Source organism: Purpureocillium lilacinum (assembly GCF_023168085.1).
Source record: "Purpureocillium lilacinum CBS 284.36 DNA, scaffold_8, whole genome shotgun sequence".
Taxonomy (NCBI): Eukaryota; Fungi; Ascomycota; class Sordariomycetes; order Hypocreales; family Ophiocordycipitaceae; genus Purpureocillium; species Purpureocillium lilacinum.
In genome coordinates, this window is record NW_027072118.1 from 1,701,403 (window position 1) to 1,724,719 (window position 23,317).

At 58.9% G+C, this 23,317-nt stretch overlaps 10 protein-coding genes across 10 annotated transcripts; 4 read left to right on the top strand and 6 right to left on the bottom strand.

The window, feature by feature from the left end:
• Positions 1-790: 790 nt before the first annotated feature.
• On the top strand, positions 791-1,806 carry PLICBS_010251 (60S ribosomal protein eL18; the record flags this gene model as incomplete). Its single annotated transcript, XM_018326655.1, has 4 exons — positions 791-794; positions 1,081-1,185; positions 1,296-1,663; positions 1,729-1,806. 4 exons carry the CDS (start codon positions 791-793, stop codon positions 1,804-1,806), a joined length of 555 nt encoding a protein of 184 aa, XP_018174975.1.
• Positions 1,807-2,074: 268 nt separating this feature from the next.
• On the bottom strand, positions 2,075-3,054 carry PLICBS_010252 (2' O-ribose methyltransferase; the record flags this gene model as incomplete). Its single annotated transcript, XM_018326654.2, has 4 exons — positions 2,075-2,143; positions 2,207-2,368; positions 2,461-2,589; positions 2,695-3,054. 4 exons carry the CDS (start codon positions 3,052-3,054, stop codon positions 2,075-2,077), a joined length of 720 nt encoding a protein of 239 aa, XP_018174974.2.
• A 273-nt stretch (positions 3,055-3,327) lies between these two features.
• PLICBS_010253 (2' O-ribose methyltransferase) lies at positions 3,328-3,633 on the bottom strand (the record flags this gene model as incomplete). The annotated part of the gene is made up of 1 exon (XM_065601901.1): positions 3,328-3,633. The coding sequence occupies one exon, from the start codon at positions 3,631-3,633 to the stop codon at positions 3,328-3,330; it is 306 nt and encodes a 101-aa protein (XP_065457973.1).
• Positions 3,634-4,315: 682 nt separating this feature from the next.
• Positions 4,316-4,489, top strand: PLICBS_010254 (uncharacterized protein; the record flags this gene model as incomplete). Its single annotated transcript, XM_065601902.1, has 1 exon — positions 4,316-4,489. The coding sequence occupies one exon, from the start codon at positions 4,316-4,318 to the stop codon at positions 4,487-4,489; it is 174 nt and encodes a 57-aa protein (XP_065457974.1).
• Positions 4,490-6,343: 1,854 nt separating this feature from the next.
• PLICBS_010255 (uncharacterized protein) lies at positions 6,344-8,183 on the bottom strand (the record flags this gene model as incomplete). The annotated part of the gene is made up of 3 exons (XM_018326653.1): positions 6,344-7,765; positions 7,819-8,103; positions 8,163-8,183. The coding sequence occupies 3 exons, from the start codon at positions 8,181-8,183 to the stop codon at positions 6,344-6,346; spliced, it is 1,728 nt and encodes a 575-aa protein (XP_018174973.1).
• Positions 8,184-8,834: 651 nt separating this feature from the next.
• On the top strand, positions 8,835-10,018 carry PLICBS_010256 (oligosaccharyl transferase subunit ost3/OST6; the record flags this gene model as incomplete). The annotated part of the gene is made up of 4 exons (XM_018326652.1): positions 8,835-9,200; positions 9,265-9,365; positions 9,422-9,777; positions 9,834-10,018. The coding sequence occupies 4 exons, from the start codon at positions 8,835-8,837 to the stop codon at positions 10,016-10,018; spliced, it is 1,008 nt and encodes a 335-aa protein (XP_018174972.1).
• A 703-nt stretch (positions 10,019-10,721) lies between these two features.
• PLICBS_010257 (40S ribosomal protein RACK1) lies at positions 10,722-12,221 on the bottom strand (the record flags this gene model as incomplete). Its single annotated transcript, XM_018326651.1, has 5 exons — positions 10,722-11,147; positions 11,380-11,697; positions 11,774-11,900; positions 11,987-12,024; positions 12,180-12,221. 5 exons carry the CDS (start codon positions 12,219-12,221, stop codon positions 10,722-10,724), a joined length of 951 nt encoding a protein of 316 aa, XP_018174971.1.
• A 1,723-nt stretch (positions 12,222-13,944) lies between these two features.
• Positions 13,945-14,955, bottom strand: PLICBS_010258 (uncharacterized protein; the record flags this gene model as incomplete). The annotated part of the gene is made up of 2 exons (XM_018326650.2): positions 13,945-14,621; positions 14,676-14,955. The coding sequence occupies 2 exons, from the start codon at positions 14,953-14,955 to the stop codon at positions 13,945-13,947; spliced, it is 957 nt and encodes a 318-aa protein (XP_018174970.2).
• A 1,131-nt stretch (positions 14,956-16,086) lies between these two features.
• PLICBS_010259 (uncharacterized protein) lies at positions 16,087-16,408 on the bottom strand (the record flags this gene model as incomplete). The annotated part of the gene is made up of 1 exon (XM_065601903.1): positions 16,087-16,408. A coding segment is annotated over one exon (322 nt), but the record flags the coding sequence as incomplete, so codon positions are not given.
• A 2,247-nt stretch (positions 16,409-18,655) lies between these two features.
• PLICBS_010260 (uncharacterized protein) lies at positions 18,656-22,191 on the top strand (the record flags this gene model as incomplete). The annotated part of the gene is made up of 5 exons (XM_065601904.1): positions 18,656-19,067; positions 20,228-21,059; positions 21,111-21,281; positions 21,314-21,469; positions 21,534-22,191. The coding sequence occupies 5 exons, from the start codon at positions 18,656-18,658 to the stop codon at positions 22,189-22,191; spliced, it is 2,229 nt and encodes a 742-aa protein (XP_065457976.1).
• Between the last annotated feature and the right edge of the window lie 1,126 nt (positions 22,192-23,317).

Below are 23,317 nucleotides of genomic sequence, written 5' to 3' on the forward strand. Positions count from 1 at the left end.
CTATGTATAAAGCACAGCAAGTGTTGAGTGGGCGCACTGCATGGCTTGGTGTCTCCTTGACATTCTTCGTTTACTCGTCGTACCCTTCCATACCTGATTTGTTTTGTCCTTGCTGGTTCTGCTGGGCATGGGGCGGCGGAGGGTGGTCTACTTACTAGAGCACGAAAAACGAGTGGAATGGACGGAGTCGGGCTACAATCTAGAGCAAGGACGCTTCCCCTTGGGAGTGAGTCCTGGATAGCATACAGCAAGGGGGCGTCGCCACTGGATAGCACGCGACGTAGAGGATCCCGCCGCTGAGAATAGACGAGCGATTGCTCATAAGTCGTCCATGATGACTTGGAACACTGCGTTGTCACGAGACAACGCGACACGGTCAGCGTTCAGTATTGAGGTCTTGAACATTCATGAGGTTGCGCTGCCGAACCCCGCGATCGGAAGGATTCAAGGATCTCTTGTGACAGGACACAGGCGGCCGACTCCGCTACCTCGGCCATGGTCGGTGACCCGCATTCCTGCTGACTCGGTGAGCTCACCGAGACTCCTTCACCGAGAGGTACGTACTCAACGGCCTCTGTCCTGCTCACGTGCCCCACATCTGCCACTGCCACGAGTGTGCCCTAACTGCCACAATTTACCGCCTTGGTGCGAACAGACCACAGCCAATCAGAACACACCACCGCGCAAAGCCCTGAAATTTCTCTCCATTGCCTTGGGTCTCGCAGCACCACTCCATCACGAAGGAGAAGATCGCATCGCCAACTGCACCTCAGCGACAACCACCGCCGCCATGGGTACGTGAACAACCATCCGGATTCAGCCAACGTGTGCGAGTGAGGAGAGAAATTGCGAAAGAGGCAGACGTTGCTTTCCCTCCCCCAATTGTTTCTTCTCCCAGCGAAGCGCGCAGCTTCCGTTGGGGGTGAAGAATCATGGGCGAGGGAGTCTGCAGTCTCCTCGGACGTCTTTTCTCTCCTTGCGTCCTTTTGGCGCCGTCTCGCCCTCGCGGCGAGATCTGAGCTGCCGAATCTTGAGCATACTTTGAACCAAGTGGCTGACGATGGTTTTACTCTCTTCCAGGTATCGATCTCGACCGCCACCACGTCAAGGGCACGCACCGCAAGGCGCCCAAGAGCGACAATGTCTACCTCAAGCTCCTGGTGAAGCTCTACAAGTTTCTGGCCCGTATGTCAATTCCCCCCGATCTCCGCGCACCGCACGAGTTTTTTCCGGTTGCGACGCGCTCTGCGTGAGGGAGAGAAGAAACCATGGAATGGTGCTGACGAGTATTGCAGGCCGCACGGATTCGTCCTTCAACAAGGTCGTCCTCCGCCGGCTGTTCATGTCCAAGATCAACCGCCCCCCGGTCTCCCTGTCCCGCATCGTCGGCAACATCAACAAGGAGGGCGAGAAGCGCATCGTCGTCGTCGTCGGCACCGTCACCGATGACAACCGCCTGTTGACCTTCCCCAAGGCCACCGTCGCCGCCCTGCGCTTCACCGCCACGGCTCGCGCCCGCATCGTCGCCGCCGGCGGCGAGGCCATCACCCTGGACCAGCTGGCCCTGCGCTCTCCCACCGGCAGCAACACCCTGATCCTCCGTGGCCCCAAGAACGCCCGCGAGGCCGTCAAGCACTTCGGCTTCGGCCCCCACAGCCACAAGGTGAGATTCCGCCGCCGCCAATTGAGTGCGAAACCCGAGAATGAAGCTGACGAGCTCTCGCGCAGAAACCCTATGTCGAGTCCAAGGGCCGCAAGTTCGAGCGTGCCCGTGGTCGCAGACGCTCGCGTGGCTTCAAGGTTTAAGGCGGTGGTTTTGGGAGTTGTTAAGGGATGGCCTGGGCCGGACACGGTCACGGCAGCGGCCGGAGGAGCGGTTGATACCGGTGTTGTGCTTAACAACTGGTTCTTGCATGGGACAGGCGTGGCTCGGTATCTCACGACAAAACACCAAAATGAAATTCTTCCAACGCAACTGCCTTGACGCCTCGTGATTATACTCAGTGGTGTATGCTACGTATTGTACAGCCAGACGCGTCTGACGGGGTATCTCCGTATGGTCAGTCCTCTTTGGTCACTCCTCTTCCTCGACGACAACGCCATGCTTCCTCCGCAATGCAATAAAGTACGCTTCCTTGCTCTCCTAGAAGACGCCAGTGTCAGTGAGCACGCATGCCGGCTCACGGATACCAGGTAGGGATCTCACGCTTCTCGAAGACTCGGGCTTTTCCCTGTGCACCTTGGCAAAGAGCCCCTTTAGCCGCTTCTCCAGCTTCTTGTCCTCGGCGCCCTGGTAGAACTTGCAGACAAAGTGACCTCCCGGCCGGAGCGTGTCACTCGCAAACTGCAGCGCCGCGTTGCAGAGATCCTATTTCCAATTAGCAAACGACGGACGACATTCTCTTCGCAACATTTGCCACCGATGGCGCGGGTGTTGAAGGAGCAGCCACAGCAACTCACCATGCTCCCGGCGTGGTCGCGAAAGGCGTTGCCGCTCGTGTTCATGAGCCTGTGGTAGGGATTACTCAGAGTGTTCGTGGTGTAGCCGTTGGTTTGAGGCCAGGGTTCTGACATGTCACTTAGAACAACCTATGCCGGTCGGTCGGTCAGTCAGTCATCCCGTGCAGTGCATAGAGCGAGTGAGTGAGTCGCATGGGCCGCCCATGCATCGGCGCCTGCAAGTCGGCAACTCACATCTACAATCGCCATGCCCGACGACTTTGCGGGCGTGGCATCCGAGTTTGACTCGGGCGCCTCGCCCATGTGCCGCTCCTGGTCGATGTAGCTCGGCTGAGCCAGAGCTTCCCCAGCTGCAGCCGCGTCTGATACCTCCCCGACGTCCGACGACGAAGACCGCCCATCGCCATCCTCAGCTGGCTTGCGCTTAGGTGGCGGTCCAGATCGAGGCTTGTGCGTTCGCAGGATAAAGTCCCGCACGAGGGCCTGCACCTGCGGGGAGAGAAAGTCGCCCTGGAAGGTGGCGACGCCGCGCGGGGGCTGCGCGGGGATGAGGTCGATGCCGACGACGCGGCCGTGCGGACGGGTGCGCTCCATTGCGACCTGCGCATTACACAAACATTCGCACATGGTCATTTTTCTCTTTGTTTGGGCAAACCGTGAAGGGAAAGGACGCGCGTCATACCTGGGACCAACTTCCGGGTGCGTAGCCCTGATGATGGACGTCGCTCATTAGAACAATCGCCTCGGCGGGATACCTAGAGTGTCACGGAAGGGGGGCTTACCAGATCAACGACGGTTTGGCCCGGCCGGAAGAGCCTATACTTGGCGTCCATCTACGCGGTGACCATCCATCAGCAAATTGTCGTGCTAGTAGTAGACCTGTAGTACGAGGAGACTCATGGCGGCCCGTACCTCGAGCAGCTTGAAGGCGGCGCGGCTCTTGAGCCCCTGGACCTTGGCCTCGCGGGCGTACATGTCGCGGCCCTGGCGCTGCTTCCACCGCGTGGACCCAGACGACGAGGACGACGCTCTGTTTGCCGTCCATGGCTGTGTCCATCTCGTGAGTGCTGCGATGCTGTGCTGTTGTGCCACGCGCAGGCACACGTTGACGTTGACGCGTTGAGCAGACGCGAGCACAAACGGCGTGCGTCTCATCACCACCAGAGACAACATGACAGCCTACTGAGCCGTCCTCTGGTTAAAGGACCCTCTGCAAAGAGACACAATGGGAAAAAGGGAAGTACCAAAAAAAAAGAGTCATAAGAGCCGATACGTGCAATCACACAAGCATGCAACGAACCACTCAATTCGGCCTGCCGCACCGTTCCGTGATCACGAACAAACGACTGCCGGGTATGTAACTTAACGGTCCTTCTCTCTCTCCCACCACAGCACAGCGCCACCACCGCAGCAGTCGTCGTTTGCGGAAATTTGTTAGCGCAGGGGCGCTCTGCCCAATCGCGGACATGCCGCCGAAAAGCACAGGCCACCGGGGAAATGCCGGCTAGTACCGCGAAATACGACGCGCGACGATGGCTCAGCCCCCCAAGGATGGATGTCTCACTGCGGTGGCCGGTGGACATACGTAGTACGTAAAAACGAGGCGGTGGAAGGATTCCGTCGTTCTTTGGTGGTTCTTGACCGAGAAGGGGCCGTTGATCGCGTGCCCTTTTCCCTCTCTTTCTCACCTCGCCTTCTTTTCTTCACCTTCATGGGCCGTCGGCAGTTCCCGCTCAGCGACGATGCGACATTGACGAGAGCGCTTGTTTATCCCTTGCTGCTTGCTATTGCACGACGGATTGCAACCGGCAGGCTCATCATTTACACGCACAGACACACAGACGCGCGCACCATCATGGACGTCGAGAGCGCAGCGCGGGACATCCACGCCCTCCCCGGGCTCGTCGTCCTCATCAGCGTGCCCCTGGTCGTCACCATCCTGAGCCTCGCGCGCCTCTCGTCGTCGCTCGTGCTGGGCAGCGGCAGCGGGCCGGTCCGCCAACGGCGAGGCTACTCCATTGGCGCGTGAAGCGAGAGGCCAAAAGCAAAGGCCTTATTACTACCGACCAACTTGGCCATGCACCCAACCATGGCAACGGGTGATGGTAGCACCAATTCTGTCGGGCAGAACGATCGACAGCGATGAAAGGGGGTCCAAGGCCCAACCGGCTGGGGAGGGGGACAGGGGTTCCGGCACCCGCTTGACAGGGCTGAAGCGCTGGGATTCGGCTGTCCGGCAACGCCAACCGCGCGCAATGCTGGGGAGGGAACGAGATGACGACGCAACCGTTTTGTCGTCGAGATCCGTCCTAGGCCGACGAGCAGCACGCCTCAAAGCCCATCGCTTTCATCCGGCAGCCACTTGGGAATGCCGACTGACCCCCTCCACCTATGCGGGCGCATAGTCAACTCGCGTCGACGCGCTTAAACTCTGAAGCATCTCGCGGCCCAACATCCTCACCTTTGAGAGACATCAACGACAAGCACTACGGGCCATGGCCATAACAACGAGCGCTGCAATCAAGCGGCAACCGTGTCTCCGCTGTGGCTGACGGGAATCAAGCAACGTTTCACAGCGCGCGGAGTTGCAGATACGAGGTACTGTCGGACCGAACGCAGTGCGAGAGGATCCTCGCCGCTGCGATGTCAAGCAACGAGCGGGTTGACTTATCACAATATCGATGCATGCTTGATGCGCCATCTTATCCAACAGGCGGCATACGGCAACGGCAGGACGCGGCTGGGCAAAAGTCGCATGCTGCTGCTCATCCAACTCAGAGCGGTTGAGACATCGCCTAACCCTCAGACGTATAAAGGCAGGCATCGTCAGCCTTGATGGTCGCTCCGCCAGGCATCCCCTCTGTGCTTCCTACGCTCCCGCCCCAGAGACAAGCACAGAGTCCAATATGCACCTCTCATGCATTCTCGGTCTGGGCATGGCCGTATTGGCCGCGGCTGCACCCCACGGCGACGCACGTATGCAACCGACCACTTTGCAAACCAGGAATGACAGAATCTGACAAGCACACTATAGGCAGAGCTGCGGAGGTCAACGGGGTCCGACGAAGTGGTGATAGCACCACGACCATGCAGTCAACGAGATCAGAAGTCGAGAGGCGACTACTCCGTGGAACCCTCTACTGTTCGGATACGATGGGTTGGGCAGCGGCGAAAAGCTGCAGCGCCACTTGCAACACCTGGGATGAAGTCGTCTGGAATACGTCCCGATGTGCACGCACAAGCGACCTTGCAGAGGATCTAGGCGAATACTGCATGTGTCTACCAGTTTGCGTCCAGCCGAGGTGCGATGCCACTGAAGGCCAGGGGCAGGGCAACAAAGGCGGAAATGCGAAGACTACCTAGTCAGTGAAGAATGAGCAACCATGCCTTAACAGGCACGAGGAACAGCCTCTATAAATATCTCGCTGGATATTGCCCGCACAATCCAACAATTGCAGCTGCTCCGATGTTATCAGAAATTGTAGCCAGCTATGTCTGATATTCTGTGCCTTGGTAGGGTGACATGGAAGAACTGAGCTCCTCGTCGTGTAGCCCTGGAAGCCCCCTACCACGGTGGTGATTCCAGTGGCCCGTTGACTCCAGGTATCACATGTCTGATCTGCATTCGCAACACGGGCACTTCGTAGGGTGAATCTTATTCAATCCGTCCAAATCCCAAAGACGCCAAACCTGCCTGCCTAGCCGTAACAACCCAATTACCCAAAGACCAACGCAGTTAAAAGCAAGCAAAAGCAGAAAACAGAAACACCACTGATGCATGTAGTCCTGTACAGTGCTCGATAATCCCATATGCATGTCCCCAGTGTGCGTGCGCCCGCGCGGTACCCCCCAGAGGCCAAGCTCGATATGCCCCGTCTCGCCGCTAAGCCAGGAAGCTGGCGTTAACACCCCTCCTGTCCCTCTTGAGCGGCGAAAACGAGCTGCCGGCAAACGCGTTCCTCACGCCGCCTCCCAGCTGCGTCCGCACGCGCTTGCCGGCCGGCGCGGCGGGCTTGGCCGGCTTGGAGGCGACCGCCTCGGCGTCATCGTCGTCGAACAGAGTCGAGTTGGTGGCGCCGAGGAGCTTCCGCCGCTTCTTCTTGACGTCGCCCTCTGGCGCCTTAGGCTGGAGGGCTGGCGCCTTTCGAGAAGCCTTGGCGGTGGTGTTCTCCTGCTCCAGGGCCACCGACACCACAGGCGCCGCCTCGGTGGACTTGTCCTTCTCCATGGAGGCGTCCCCTGCGGACTCGGCGGATGAGACGTCCGCCTTGGCGATTGTCTTATTCGCCTGGGCGGGCGCCGCCTCACTCAAGCCCTTCGTCTTTGGCCGCCCACGAGGCTTGGGCGCTTCCTTTGGTGCCGCCTTGGACGCAGCCGTCTTTATTGCGGCCTTGAGCTGGACCTTTGGCTTGGGTGCGGGCTCTTCAGCCTCGGAGGCAGACTCTGGGGCCTCGGGCTCGATCACGGGGAGCGACTGCTTGCTGTTGTCGCCCTTGTCGGCAAAGGTCGTGTCTGGCCCGAGTTCGGATTCATCGTGTGCCGACGCCTCCAGGGACTCATCCGAGACGCTCTTCCCTGTCCGGTTCAAGAAGGGCGTGATGGAGAACGTAGACTTTTCACCCAGAGCTGCCTTGTCACCACGCTTCTTGGCGGCGGGCCGCTTGCTGGCCACGTCCTCGTTTCCGGGCGTCTGGATGGTGATATCCTCGAAGCTCATCTCCTGGGCACGGCGTTTCCGGCTGAGGCCAGACTCGATGGCGGCACTCGCGACGCTCTTCTTCGCAACCTCCTTGGCGCTAGGTGCGCGAGAAGTCTTCTTCTTGGCCTGCTCAAGTTCCTCTTGGCACTGTTCGAGTTGTGTTCGTGTCTCCTTGAGCTCGGTGTGGGCCGTCTTGTACTTTGTCTTGAGAGACTCGATTCTCTCCTCCAGCCGTTCGCTGTGGGCCTGCGCCTCGGAGAGCTCCCTGTCGTGCTCCTTCTTGGCCTTCTCGCGCTCCCTGGCCTCGGCGGCCAGCTTCTTCTCGGCATTGACTAGCCGCGCCTTGAGGTCGCTGATGGTGGGCTCGTCCTCCTTGAACTGCACTCTCTGCCGCGACCGCTTCTCGTTCTCGAGTTCCACTTCGACCGAGTCTAGTTGCCTCCGCAGGTCGTTCTTCTCTGCCACCATGGCCTGATAGTTGACGAGCTGTGACTGTAAGTGTTCCATTTCGGGCCGGAGGCGGTCGAGTTCTCGCTTGAGCGCGAATTTCTCCTGCAAGGCCTTGCCAGAGTCTTGCACCGAGCCATTCAACGAGTTTACTTCGGCCTGGATCATCAGTCAGATATCGTAGCCCGAGATAAATCACGCAGGTCGCGTACCTGGAGGTTGGCCAGCTCAATGTCCTGCTTCTTTAGTCGCGTCTCCTGCGCTCGCGCAGCTCGCTTGGCATCATCGAGCTCCACGCGAACCGCATCGCTCTGCTTCTTCAGCGCCATGATCTTGGCGTCCTTTTGTGTAATCTTCTCCTTCAACGCCGCGGTGTCGTCTCGCATCGCCAGGGCGCGGAGTTTCAGCCTCCGCGCCTCCTCATCGCGACCGATGCTCTCCGTCTTGTGGATGTTGTCGCGGCGCCGCAGCTCGAGCTGATGGATGCGCGTCGTGCGCTGCATGGCAGTCAGCAGATGCACAGCCTGATTCGGTTCAAGCATTGGAGGAAGCCTACCTCACTGGAGTTGGCACCCATGATGGCCGTTGAGCTTGCTCGCGCAAGCGGGACAGTGGTGACGCGGTGGGTACAGGCGCGTCGCGGAACAAGCACTGCACTTGCAGCGATGGGAAATAGAAATGTTCACGGACGCGAGATCTCCCCTTGACTTGGACAAGGAACCCCGGAAGATGGACAAGGTGCGTGTCGGTCACTGGGTGGATGGCCAGAACGATGAGGCTCAACCAGGGCAGTCGACAGGAACCGGTGTGTTTTGCTCGGGGCTCGGTTCCCCCGCCGGGGGTGGTAAACAGTATTCCAGATCGGGACTAGCTCCGCCTGGGGCCGTTTTCCGAATTCCAAGCAGGGCTGCACGTGACGTCGCGATGGGGTCTGGCTCAAGCTGACATAAGCTGCTTTCGCCCAGAGCTCGTGGCACCCTGTGGCCAGTGGGTGCTTCAGGCACTGGCACAGACAGCGAAGCTGCCCCTGGCCAGCAGTCCAGGTACGTACCGCGATCGTTCTGTGAGGCCACCTCAGCTTCAAGATATCTTCAACGCGGGGAGCTCCACCACGTCAACCAGCTCCCTCCGCACACAATCGCCCTCGCAACTCATCAATTGGGGTCCCGCGGCACGTACCCGCCGCCTGCGAAACTCCACGAAGAACGCCCCCGTCCCTTCCTTCACGATGCGCTTCCTCTCGACCCTCGCGTCCGCGTGCGCGCTGGTGAGCGGCGCCCTCGCCGCCGCCGGCAGCAAAGCTCCCAAGACGTCGGAGCAGCGCTTCTCCGAGTTCCGCCAGCTGGCGCGCCACTCCTCGACGATCCAGCTCAACGACGTCTCGTACAAGTCGCTCACGGCCGCGCCCCGCGACTACAGCGTTGCCGTGCTGCTGACGGCGCTGGACGCCCGCTTCGGCTGCCAGCTCTGCCGCGAGTTCCAGCCCGAGTGGGATCTCGTGGGCAAGAGCTGGACAAAGGGCGACAAGAAGGGCGAGGCGCGCATGATCTTTGGCACGCTGGACTTTTCCGAGGGGCGGGATATTTTCCTCTCGGTATGCTCGGGCTTGGTCCTTTCTTGAAGCTTGGATGCGAGGTGCTAATGATGTGTCTGTGCAGCTTGGCCTCCAGACTGCCCCGGTCTTGCTCTTCTTCCCTCCCACCGCCGGCCCCCATGCCGTCGCCTCTCCGGAGCCGCTTCGCTATGACTTCACCAGCGGGTCAGTATTGACTCTCTCCTATACAGCGCATGCCTTGCTGACATGACCGGCTACAGACCTCCCGCCGCTGAGCAGGTGCACAACTGGATTGTCCGCCACCTCCCCGGCCGTCCTCACCCAGAGATCAAGCGACCCATCAACTACATCCGCTGGGCGGCTGGCATCACCCTGCTGCTCGGCGTTGGCACCCTGATCGCCACCGCCGGCCCCTACCTGCTGCCCATCGTCCAGAACCGCAATCTCTGGGCCGCCGGCACCATGATTGCCATCCTGCTCTTCACCAGCGGCCACATGTTCAACCACATCCGCCACGTGCCCTATGTCGCTGGCGATGGCCGCGGTGGCATCACCTACTTTGCCGGCGGCTTCCAGAGCCAGCTCGGTCTGGAGACGCAGATTGTCGCTGCCATGTGTAAGCACCTTGACCCCTATACATAGAGTCATTCGCGCTGACATGCATTGCACCAGACGGCCTGTTGTCCTTTTCCACCATTGCCCTCGGGTCGCGCATTCCTCGCATCACCGAGCCCAAGAAGCAGCTCGTCGCCGCCATCGCCTGGATCAGCGTCATGTTCTTCCTCAACAGCTTCCTGCTGAGCGTCTTCCGTATCAAGAACAGCGGCTACCCCTTCTCGCTCCCTCCCTTTATGTGAGAGGCGCGCGCTTGGTAGCCGTCTCAGACGGTGGACGAGCATGGACAAACTGAAAGCCGCGTCCGACGGTGTAGGGTCTTGTGTGAGCCGGGCAGGACCTGCAAGGGAGGCCACGGTGTCTCGATTTGGCGAGACACCCGATAGACACATAGCAGCAAAACGGTGATAACATGTACACTATGGCGTTTTTGAATGACAACTTGGAAGTCATGCATCGGCTGGGCGCCGTTAGACAGGTAGCACGCAGAATGAAGCACGACCTTGCACATAAAGGGTGTTGTGGGGTAGAGCGTGAGACGGCGCCAGCGCCTTTCATCTGACCTTGACAGCTTCAATGTCTTGGATCAACACGTGGAAACAGGTTGCGGCCACATGTCATCACGGTGCAAGCACATGTGAATGTCGAGTTCTTTATTGGAAGAACAAAGCATGATGCCCAGTTTTTGCCTTCAGAGGCTGCCCAGCCAGCAATGCGTCATGCCTCGTCAGATGTGTTTTGTCCCCCCCGTGTCCTTCGCATCAATAAAGACCAAACGAGGAAGCCAGCCATATGACGCCCCACCAATGATCTACCATCTTCCACAACGGCTCGGACCCCTCTCGGGGCCCTCCGCTCATCCGCTGCTGCTCTCGCTCCGTCTACCACAGCCTGCCCATTACCGTGACACCGCTGATCCGTGCGCGCAGAAAGCCGACGAGGCGTTTATGCCCGCGACATGACACCCCAGGCGCGGATGATGTTGTCGGTGTAACCGGCGAAGAGGGTCTGGCCGTCGGCGGACCAGGCGAGGGAAACGCACTCGGGCTCCCGGCTCTTCTTGCCGACCGAGGTGAACTCGGGCTTGAGCTCGTCGACCTTGGACTTCTTCTCGAGGTCGAAGATGATGATGCTGCTGGCGGTGGCAGCGCAGAGCCAGTATCGGTTGGGGGAGAAGACGAGGGCGTGGATCTCGTCGTTGGCGTTGAGGGAGTACAGGTGCTTGGACTCGTTAAGATCCCAGAGCATCGTGGTGCCGTCCTTGCCACCGGAGGCGCAGAGCGAGCCATCGGGGGAGATGGTGACGGTGTTGATGTAGCCGGTGTGGCCGATGTGGTCGGTCTGCAGCTTGCAGGTGGAGAGCTCCCAGACCTATGACGGCAGGCATGTCAGTCATGTTCCCGACGTTCAGGGCGGCCACGCCCAGCGCAGTGCCAATGCCGCTGTGGTTGATTCAATCAGGGCAAAGGTGTAATGATTGTCTCATGGCCCGAGGGCTCTGAAGTAGCAAATACTTGAGGTTGCAAAACATCATGTTCATGTCGAGCAGCAGGCACCTGCGCCGCGTGGCCAAGTTGATCGCGAAAAGGCTTTCATCACGTACCTTGACGAGCTTGTCCCAGCCAGAGGAGACAATGACGGGGTTCTGGGGGTTGGGGCTGAAGCGGACGCAAGAAACCCACTCGGTGTGGCCCTTGTCGGTGATGGTGAACTTGCAGTCACCGAGGGTGTTCCACAGCTTGATGGTGCGGTCGCGCGAGCCGGAGACGATCTGGCGGTTGTCGGCGGAGAAGGAGACGGACAGGACGTCGTTGGTGTGGCCGACGAAGCGGCGGGTGGTGGTGCCGGTGGCGAGCTCCCAGAGGCGGAGAGTCTTGTCCCACGAGGCGGACAGGGCGTAGGCGCCGTCAGAGGAGATGACCTGTTGCGTCCATTCCAGTCAGCCCATTTCCCCCCGTGTTCCTCCGGTCATCGAGGCAGATGGATGTGTGACGTACGCAGTCCGAGACGATGTGGGAGTGGCCCTTCAGCGATCGCTTGGGGTATCCGTACTGGGTCTCATCGCGAGTGAGGTTCCAGATGATGAGCGTCTTGTCACGCGAAGCGGACAGGAGCATGTTGGGGCTGCAGGTTGAGGTGCCATGTTAGCATCGTAATCGGCGAGTGGGAGGCGGCGGCGACGTCGAGCGTCGGTTTCGGGTTCGACGTACTTCTCCATGGAGGTAGCCAAGCTGGTGACCCAGCCATTCTGCATCCAAAGTCAGCACTTTCTGTCGCGACCATGCAGCGGCGGGAGTCGTGGTGCTTGTCGTCTGCGGTCACCGGCTTGCCGCCCCCGAGGGGCATCAAGCCAGGACCCCGAACGAGGAAGGCACGACGCGGAAGGGGGAAGCAGAAACGTACGTGGCCCTCGAGAGTGCCCTTGAGGATCAATTGTTCAGCCATGGCGACGGTACACGGAGGCGATGCTGCGGGAGGTCGAACGGTGCGGTGCGGAAAAGAGGAAAAGGAAAATCGAGAGAAGGCGTCGGCGGGCTCGTCTGCAAAACCTTTGGGGGGTGCGGCGCACACAATGGGTCTGGCTACAGTGGTCTTGAGCGCTGGCTGGCTCGGCAGAAATTGGGATAATTTTTGTGTGGGCGGAAAATTAGGGCCGCCGCACGTTGGTCTCGCCCGAGCGACTCCGCCGGCGAGCCGCTAGACCTCGGTGAAGGTACGTACCTTGGGCTTGTTCACCGAGCTGACCTAGGGAAAAGTGGTGGGCCAAGTTCGACATCGACTGGACACCAAGGCCTGGAATTCCTCCGACCGTCTGGAGCGGGTCAGAGCTCACGGACTGTATCAGAATCCTAGTTATATCCCAAAGAGCTTATCTACATGCACTTTGGCTTCGCCGGGCAACTTGAACTGACCGTGGCGTGCAGCCTCGACCATTTGGCGGTCCGTACAACAGCCGTTCTAGTCTGGTACATTTTACACAATCGGCGCAACTCGCACCAGCACGCTGCATCTGACGATGATCGGGCGTACTCTCCCATTGTAGCGCTTCATGTTTGCTCTAGAAATAATCCCGAGTGACAAAACATGGATAAGACTCTAGGCTGGCATTGCTCTCGTAGTGATAGATACGCCCTACAATGGTGAGGTGCCTCTGTGCGTTTGTCAATCATGTCGCAAGTATAAATGCAGAGGACATCTCTCTCTAGAGAAAGCTGGGCATCGCCGTTTCTCGACTCCTCTTGCTCATCTTCTTCTCACCAAATTCAAATAACAACCCCGATTCAGCAACTGCACAGCAAGCGCATCACCAGACAGTCCAACATGCAGCTCAATGCCTTTGTCGCTGTCATTGCTTTCTGCTTGACCGGGGCTGAGGCTGCCGTACAGGCTTGCAAATGTATCAAGAACGGCGCGAACCTCGCGGATGCATCCCAGGCCTGCTGCAATCAGGCCAAGGCCAGGGATGGGGCATGGCTGCCAAAGACGCAGGATTGCTTGAGGGAATGGATCTGCCCGACCATGTTCGATGACTGTTGTCGCACCTTCGGCGCTGAGTCAGACTGCCCTGCCCTCCGACGTACGGGGTCGCTCTAAGACCAGTCGCAAGTGGCCATTGCCATGACTATTTTGCGATGCAAAGAGCTTTTGATTGCGCAAAGCATGGTTGAAGACACGACGGCCGAGGAGATGGTGGACGCTAGGTGTTGTCAGAAGGGCTACCCTGTACTAGGCACCACAGATATAGATAGGCACGCAAGTCGCAATTCCGCCTCGCGTCGACGCGATATGGTGCAACCCATTCTATTGACATCAGTCATGACTGCGCTGACTACGCGTTTTGAAGTACCTTGGCGACGGGTGGAAGCTGTCGATGTCCAATGGAGCAGACTTCTCACGAGCCTAACATGACGAGACCATCACCCACGTCGCACACCCAAGGCGCTGCGGCAGAGACAGGTCAATCAAAATTCCATTGGGTGACTCCAAACGCCTTGCAGGCAAAAATCGGCAAAAGCCGATCTGATCTAGGGTATCATCAACCTCCTCGTCCACCGCGTCTTTGCCGAGTGAGTTGGTAGCATCATCAGCCTTCGCTCTAGTCCTCGTCACTCAGGTCTACCTTCTTTTCATGCCAAATGGTTGCGTGGGGGCTGCGCCCGTTGACGACCTACCTCCCGTTCGCGGAGAGCCCGCCGACACGCTTCCCCATCCGAGCCACCTCCTTGCGCGCAAAGACGGTGTCGCCGTTGACAATCATGCTGTGGTCGGCAATCTCTACCTGGTCTGCGGCGGCACCGTCACTGCGCAGACCGGCCTCGGCGCCCATGAACCTCTTCATGGTCGCCTCCCAAAGTCGAAAGCGCTCTTTGCCTTCGGTGTCACGCTCGACGAGCGACTTGACCTCCTTTTGCTTGCGCATTTTGGACGCGCGAACAAGCCTCCGCAACGCATCTTCGCCTTGCTCGGCGGTGCGGGCCGCCTCCTCACGTATCTTCTTGGAATCGCGAACGCTCGTGTCTTCCTGAGGCGTGAAGCGGTAGGTGTGGCGGCTGGGAAAGTCGGGGAACGACGAAGGGATGTATTGCTTGGCGTCCTTGTCGGCCTGACCACTCAGTTCGTCGCTGAGAAGAGGCAACGTCGCGAGGGCCTCGTTGTCGGCGGTCGGGAGCACCTGGAATTTCGGCGCGACTTCGGACTGGGGGAGAGGGTTCTTGAGGTGGGGTCGGAGCGAGCGCGTGGTGAGGTTGTAGTAGCCCATCACCAGCTCAAAGTCGGTGGGGATAGGATGCTCGCGTCGGGCGGCGAGGGCGAAGCGCTTGACTTCTTCGATCATGGATTCAATGTCTAGAGGTGTCAGGTGGGTGCGCACGAGCAGGGAGTGGGCCGAAGGTGGCTAACACGTCTCGACGATGCCCGTGAAGCTCTCCATGGCTTCGTCGGTGGCTGATTCGAACCCATCGTGTTTGAGGACGAGGGCTATTGACCGCTGCAGTCCGCTTCTGGCGTTGGAGTGGTGCGTGGGCGCGAGTGAGGCCACAGCCTCTTCGTGCTCGTCTGCTCGAGCGCCGAGCGGGGCGCTTTGACTCAGGCTTTCGATGCCATCGGTACTTGATATTCTAGGGCGTTTGTTCTCGGACTTGGGCATGTCGCTGGGGGACAGGCTTCTCTTGGACGCCATGATTGCGCCTCGTGCGTGGATCGATCGGATTCCACCCGGGGTAAGGCTCGCGCATGCGGCCGTGGTGCGGCTGAGAGGCAACGATTCGAGCCCGCAAGGATTTCAGTTAGTCGGAGCAAGCATCTGAACAATTAAGCGCGACGCGATGCGGCCGAGCTCTGTGGTGGAAGATGTGCGATGCTTCGGCTGTCGATGGTAGGTGTGGTTCAAGTGGGAGGCCGGAGCTTCCCGTGGCGGCGTGACAGCTTGTGCCGGCAAAAGCTCGGCCCTAGGTCCCAGCAGGGGTGGACTTGGTGGAAACACCAACATTACGACTCACAACTCACTGGATTGATTGCTAGAATTGACGCAGTGCGCATTGTTGGCTTCTGGCCCTGCGCTTGGCCAACCTGTATTTCGCGATGCAGCGTGCTGTCCTTGCCCTCCACTTGATCCCGACACCACCTTGCCTGCCATGGAATGTACTGGTAGATGCAGTGGTAGACGCTGTAGCGTCCTCACCCCTCGGCCAGCTGGTCACCTCAGTGACTCGGTGTCATCCAGTGCCTCCTTCCCTATCAGCGTAGTGCTGCCGAGTTCCAACCCAAGTCTCCTCGGCGCCTTCCTCCAGAACCCAAGCGAGCCACGCTCCTGTGCCAAGCAAGGCACCTTCCCTGCCGGGCCTGGACGGTCGTGTTCCTTCCCGTCCACGGCGTCATTCTGTCTTGCCGGACCACGCCAGACATCCGGTGCCCCTTCCGTGCCCCTCCCCCATCAGCGCACTGCTGCCAGTCCAAATGTTCCCGGTGCCTTCCCTCGAGGTCCCAACGGAGCCAGGCTGCCGTGCCAAGCACGGTACCTCCCCTGCCGGACCTAGACGAGTCGTGTTCCTTCCCGTGCAAGGCGTCACCTGCCTCCCTCAACACGTCACCTCGGCCCATTGCATGACCCCCATCAGGTCATGCGTTGTCTCGCCCTCCGTCAGTGCCGTGCTCATGGAAGCTGCACCTGCCACCGATCCGACTGTGACTCTCAGGTCGCGAGCCGCAGACAAAGGCATCTGTGCACCGCAATTGACAAGCCGCCGCTCCGTCCCTGGCGATCGTGCACCCATGCCACGGTAGGAACTGCATGGCGCACTCTTGCACGCTCTTACCTTGTCTGCTGTTGCTGTCGGTCAATTCGCTTCGCTTCTTGTTTGGAAGTGGCCTCGGTTGAGGCTGTAAGGAGGAACGCAGAGTTGGGCGTCGATGATGCCGTCTTGCGTCCCTTCCTCTGATATCTGCGAAGACGCCGCGTAAAGTTGGACGTCCATAATCGCGTCGTCCATCGCTCGTCTCTCGTCCTCTTCCCTATGTAGATGAACTGGCCCGTGTACATGCACTCCTTGGCATAGCTGCGCTGCTCGACGCTCAAGCATGTCGAGCCTGTGTCCGTGGTCGTCTGGTTCTGCTCTGGGCGATAGCCTGCCGTCCTGGGCTGCGCTGCGAGCATCATGTCGTCGCTCCTTCCCCAGAAACCGCAATCGCGCTTCAGGTAGGAACTGCACGGACAGCCTGCCTATGCCCTTGCCTTCTTTGCTCTTGCTGTCCGCGGACTCGCTTCGCTTTTCCTGTTTGGTTGTGGCCTCGATCGAGTCTGTGGGAAGGAGCGCAAAGCTGGACGTCCATAAAATCTCGCGTCGCTCGTCGTCCGTTCTTCTCTTCTCTTCATGCCCATCTGCGAAGACACGCGTAGCAAGGTAAAAGTCGTGCTTCTCGACCTCACGAATGTCGAGCGGCTGCTGATGCATGGGGACCCTCTGCGAGAGGCACTGCGAGAGGCAACTAACACCCCCATGCGCAGATGGCGGGTTGTCACAGGTAAGTAGTACCGCCGCGGCACAATTTTTTGTTGCGTCTCCCTTGTCCCTGGTATTACACTACCTCCAGGTGACATCTTTTTTTTTTCATTGCATTGTCAGCTTGCCTGGCGCTGCGAAGAAGAACTTGTGTCGCGAGAGCATGTCTGCGGGTCAGCGCGACGTCATGCGGCTTTTGGAGGGCGGATGATCGTGCATGGTGGTTGATTCTGCGAGCGTTGGGGTGGAGGGGGTCGGGCGACTTCATGTCATGGTTGATGCTGATGAGCGTCGTGAGGGAGGAGGTCTGGCGGTGGTGCGTCGTGGTTGATGCTGCGAGTATCGTGGTGGAGGGTCCATTTTGCAATTCGGCCAGTCTCCAAAGAACATCACGTCCTTCATCTGCCGTCGCTGCTCTCTATTGTCGCCTCATCATGCAGCAGTAGTATTGCCAGGCGAACCTGGGTCCCGCTGTGCTGCTCTGACGCGCATGAAGGTCGAGGCCCTGCGCGGCCGCTGACGACGCTCAACCGGTGTAGGCCTTCAGGTGCAGCAACCGCATCGTTCTGCTTGCTGGCCCGCTTTCGCTTGACCGTGGTAGGACCTGGTGGTGAGAAGTCGGCGGTCTGGGTGTGGTGAGCACGGAGGAGCGTGGATGGCAGTCAAGGTGGAAGAGGGGAGCTCCCTTTATACCCGACCACGGGTCGAGTCAGCCAGCTTGGGCAAGGTTTGATGGTGAGCAATCCTGCCAGCCGGCTTCGGCAAAGTTTGATGGTGAGAAGCCCTACAGACCGGCCCTCGCAGTCGAGCAGATTGGTGCAAGCCACGGTCGCCGCGGTGCCTACTTTGCACTTTGGCCGGAGTGGACGCAGCGCAGCGGATCAAACTCAAGGCTCGTTCGATGCGTCACCAAGGGGCGAATCGCACCGGACGTCGGCTGCAAGCCCCTGAATCGACACGTCAAGGCTGTCGCGTTTCCTCCCGCCATGGATGCCGCGCACTGAAAGTTGCACAGTACCGAGGGCAGGCAGTGGCAGTACGTACATGGCGAAGCATGCTGACGCACTCCCTCGAGACTCGAAATGACGTGGGCGCCGCCGCCGCATCGGCGTTGACCTGCGTCTTTCGTCCCTTCGCGGTGCACTCGCAAACTTTGTCCCTGACAGGCGGCGGGCGGTCATCGACTGGCGTCGACTGTCGAGTCGCTTGCCAGTCGTGTTCGGGCCATGGACCAACGACCAGGATGGCTCTGCGCCCAGGCAATATAGCCCACGAGCAGCTGCGAGGCGTCAATGTGGGACTACAGGTGCCTGCGCTTGTCTTATGCTCAAGTCCGCGAGTGTGGATGGAATCGAGGTGACCGTGCCGCGGAGGCATCGCAAAGCGGCACAGACGGAATGGGTGCTCGCACGGCAGCTAGAGAGAAATGATTGTAGGAGCCAAAATGTGCGTTGCTCTCCCGGTAGCTAATAACATTTGCTCAGGGTCGATGTCGATACTGCTGGCGGCCCTTGGCCCTGATCGTGGCCTCGTCGCATTGGCCTCAAATCCAACCGCCCGACGGCTTGGCCCTTCCGCGTTCAACCAACATTCGCGACATCCCCGGCCGCGATTTGCCAATACTTGACCGGCCTCTATGGCCTTGGCTTGACTCGGTTCATGCCCGTTACACGTCCATTGAGTAATGATTACTCGGTACTCGTCGCCCGGTCCGTACATGGCGCACTGGCCTGCCCGCGTCGATGATTGTCCACTATCACGGGTTAATAAACCACGCTCTGCTCCCAGAAAGGGTTCAATATCGCTACGTCCCGTCCCTTTACTCCGACAACTAGTCGCGCTTGCATTCGACAACAATACCCCCCAAAAAGCACAACGAAAATGGCGTACTCGGCCCCGATGCAAAACAAGCTCTCGAGGGCAGGCCGCGAAGCCGGCATCCAGCTGTACACGGACCTGTACACCGGCGACGAGTACATGGTGCACATCTGCAGGATGCTGCTCAAGTCGGGCGGCCTGGAGCAGCTCGAGCAGATCAAGCAGCACTGCAGCAGCCGGATCGGACTCTCGGACTTGATCATCACCGCCAACGACCCGATGTTGCAGCCGGAGACGTACGTCGGCGCGGGCGGCAGGGAGCATACACGATTCGTGCCGGTAACGGACTATGTCGGACGCAGCGTGGCCATTGGGCTTCCTATAACCCAGGCCGAGCGGAGCTACGACCTGCTCAACTGTCTTCTGGAACTGGGCTACACGCCGGAGGTGAAGATGCTCAAAAAGGACAGGTGGAGTTTTTGGCAACACAGGTGTCGCGAGCGCCGCAGGGGCAGGGAGTAGGCCGGTACCTTGTGGACGGCTCGCATCAGGAGGTGGTGCCGGCGCTGGCGTACATGAGATGATGAGAAGCGACGATCTAAAGCGTGGCCTTGGCTCGGCGCCTTGCGAGCCAGCCTGTCTGGAATCAGTCGCCTTGTGATCTAGACCCCGTTCCTTCCGAGCAATTAAAGAAGTTGGTTAGGTGCTCAACACGTTGTGGGCGGTTGTTGTGTCAGAGGCTCGGCGCTGCCTGCACATCACCAGGGCTAGTCGGCCTCCACGCCGACAGCCCCAAGAACAGCGGTCGTCTTGTTTCCCTTGTCTTTGCCTAGCGCTTCCCCGCGTTTCAGTTGCTCGTCCGATGTTTTCTGCGCCTCCAGCCTGACGATGACGCAGGGCAACAAAAACGCGGCATATCCGACGCCGGAGCCGCTTCACCCCGCCATGCCGGGCTCGGATTTCCCGCGGGGCTCGGTGGCCTGGAAACGCGCCAGCAGCTCCGGTGCGCCGGCCGGGTGAGCCGGGTGAGCCATGCAGGTGCGGTCGCGCGACGGCGTTGCGAAGTCTTGTCGTCCTCGCGGTCTGTTAAGTGACGAAGCGTGTATGTGCCAGCCCAGCCGACTTCTCCATCGACGACAGAATATGCGTCGAAGCCGTGCTAGGCGCTCCGGGTGCATGCCGCCGACCAGGAAGCATGGTCTCTGGCGCAGCGGCACCAATGTCTTTCTTGTCTGCGTGCCATCCGTTCACTTGGCCGATGGTTGGGGCTGACCCGAAGCCGTTCGCGCCCATCCTCACCTTTGCGATCGAGCAGCTCGTCTACTACTCAAGGTCCGGTCTGATCTTCAACAACCCCACGGGCATTCTGCTGTGATGATGCGTTTGTCGGAAGGATCGTTAAAATGGGTTCCCGCTTGGCCGCAATTAGGGCCAGATCCATGCAGGGCCTGTCAGCTCCTTCGTGCTCTGCTGCGGGGAAGCATGAATATCTGCGACGCTGTGTTCTGTAAACTCGGCCCCAGCACTACGAGCACCGCGGCACCAGACCGCATGTGTAATTTAATGCTACAACTGGACCCTTGACCTGCGATATTGGTCGTTCTCATGGACCCCCTGTCCGTTTCTGCGGGCTAGAAGTCACAAAGTCACTCATCGAGTTCTACAAAGCCTACAAAGACCAGGATGCAGACATTGCCCACACGATCAGCGAACTGGACCGCCTATGCGTTGCTTTGGTAGCCCTTGATGAAAGCCTTAAAAGCCGCAAATTCAGCTCTGGCGAGCAAGACCTCGTTTCCGCGATCGAGGAGGCAATTGGCGAGTGTATCGACTACATTGAAGAGCTCCAGCATCAGGCGGAAAAGTTCGCAAAGCATCAGAGCAGAAGCGTGTGGGCCAAGGCTGCCGCAGGTGCCCGTCGCCTGGCGTACCCGTTTAAGAAGACGACTCTTGAGAAGCTAAAAGGAGACATCTCCGAGCTCAGATCGAGTGTCAGCTTCACGCTCCAGGTCCTGCAGAAGCGAGACATCGAGGAGATGCGCGACGACATCGGGAGCGTAAAGGACATACTAGAACTGGTTCACTCTACCGCCCTCTCCTTAGCCACTACAAGCTGGCTGAAGGCGCCCGACCCCACGGACCTTTACAACTACGCTTGCAACAAGCGGCAACCGGGAACCGGGCTTTGGTTCGTCCAGGGGAAGGAATTTCAGAGCTGGCTTACAACCCACAACTCTTTCCTCTGGGTCAATGGCTTTGCGGGGACTGGCAAGTCACTGCTATGCTGCACGGCAATTCAGCACGCTTTCCGCCATCGACGCTCCAACCCACGCATTGGTTTAGGCTTTTACTTCTTCAGCTTCGCGGATACAAACAAGCAAACCGTCTCTGGCATGCTGCGCTCATTCATATTGCAACTATCGAGCCAGCAGGAGGACTCGGGGTGTCTAAAGAAGCTTTACGACACGTATAGCACTGGAATACCTCCATTGCACGCGCCGCATGACTGTTTCCATAGTCTCGTTCGATCGTTCGATGACGTCTACTTATTCCTAGATGCCCTGGATGAATGTCCTCATGACGCCTACCAGCCCCGCGACTCACAGAGGGACGAGCTACTAGAGACAATAACCTCAATGCGCAAATGGGGCGAGCCCGGCTTGCATCTTCTGGTCACGAGCCGCGATGAGTGGGAGATACCACACGGGAATCTCTTTGTAGTGTGCCGACCGAGGTCGTTTCGATGCACAATGACTTTGTCGACAGCGATATCGCAAACTATATCGACTCGCAGCTACGGGAAAGGCGGCGTCTTCAAAAATGGTCCAAAAGCCATACGTTGATCAGAGAGCAGCTGATGCGGCGAGCGGATGACATGTATGTCGTTCCTTCACAGACGGTTCGAGTATGACTGACACGATGGACTGCAACTTGTCTACAGCCGAGTCGCCAATATCAACAACCAGGGCGCCATTCAAGGAACAGCTCTTCAGGCAGCAGCCTATGAGCGGAAGGAGACTGTTGTTAGGCTTCTCCTGAGTCGCGGCGCAGATAGCAACATCCAGGCTGGCCAAAGTGGCACGGCCCTTCAAGCAGCGGCAAGCAACATCCCGTCAAGTGAGCCGGTCGTAAGGCTGCTGCTCGATCAGGGCGCTGATGTCAACGCCGAGGGCGGCATATTTGGCACGGCCCTCCAGGCAGCTGCCTGGCGAGGGACAACTGACGTCGCCAGGCTGCTTCTAGATCGAGGCGCCGACGTCAATGCCCAGGTCGGCCCATACGGGACGGCGCTCGTCGCGGGCACAGCGCAGAATAGTGCAGACATCGTGCATGTGTTGCTGGAGCACGGAGCGGATGCCCGTGTGCGGACAGAGACGTATGGGACCGCGTTTGAGTTGGCGTACGGAAACGACCTTCTTCTCGATACGCTCGATGTCCTGTTCCATCACGGCCTTGTGCCCGCTTCCAAGAGGGCCAAAGTTAAAAGGGAGTTGCGGAGGTGGGTCTGGCCGCAACTACCCCGTCCGCATGTCGTCGTGGAAGACACGGAGCTGCTTGTTGGGCTATCTTCGCTGTATGCATACGAGGAGGAGTATTAGACTTGGCCATGGTCGAGACAGAAGAGGGATTCTGTCTTCATAAGATGAGCAATATTCGTATTTAGCATTACGCTAGATATTGTGCAAAGTTCCATGTCGATCTACGGCTAGGGTTTAAGCTCTTATTAGGCACTCGTAGATCCTTACTGCCCGGTAGCAGCCTAGTGATGCTTCATGTTTTGAAGCCTGGTGGGACGCCCGTATACATGTACTCAGGGGCGTTTCTTTCGCACCACTGCCTGCCTTCTTGCATGACTTGCGTGTAGCAGAGAGCGAGAAGGTAAGGCTGTGGAGACAGTGAGAAGAGCTGCTCGCTGCTCAGCTCATTCAAGCTTTTGTTATTTCCGCGTCTCGAGGTCAGGATCACGATCCATCGTGCTGCAATGCGCCGGGGTTTTGCAGCAGATGTAGGGGCCCGTTCGTCTCACGCGCTTTAGTGTCGTTCTGATCCCCACATCCCGGGCTCTGCTGCGTTCAGGGTCAGTACACCGGCCAGCTCCGTGGCAGAGCGTTATCGTCGAGGGGTTAGCCAGCAAAATCACTCGTGTCAATTGCTGGCACGTCCGACAGAGCCGACAGCCCTGCAAGGCTTACCGGAGCACCATCGGGGTGTTGGCAAATGTTCAGGTCCCTTGATGTTGGTGGTGTTTGGGTATCAGAGGAGTGTCGTGAATGCCTCCCGTCCCAAGTGCCCGATGGAGCGCTAGCCGTAGCCGCACAGGAGACCGTTGGACTACTCCATGCTTCGGGCCAAATTATGCACCGTAGTTCTTCGCGCAATGGTGCCGCCGTCAGTTTCTGGTGTTCTGATGCCGGTCTTTCAGTGATTCCGCATGACAACCTCGGACCCGACTGTCTGCTCTGCCATAGCTATTCCGGCTCGGGTCTAACTACCAAGTTGCGAAGGGGATGTTTCCAAAGCCTGCCTCGACATGCTTGCTGCCGGGAAGGGGGTGCGTCAAAGAGCACGCAGAGCTGGTGTCAGACATCAGTTCATGCTTGAGCACTCGAGACGCAGAAAACCTGCATTGCTCAAGCACGAAGCCGTCTCGTCTTTCGCGTACCAGCAGGCGGTGGAACCCATTACACGGTATCAGCCAGCACCGCCAAGTCCAGATTGTTATGC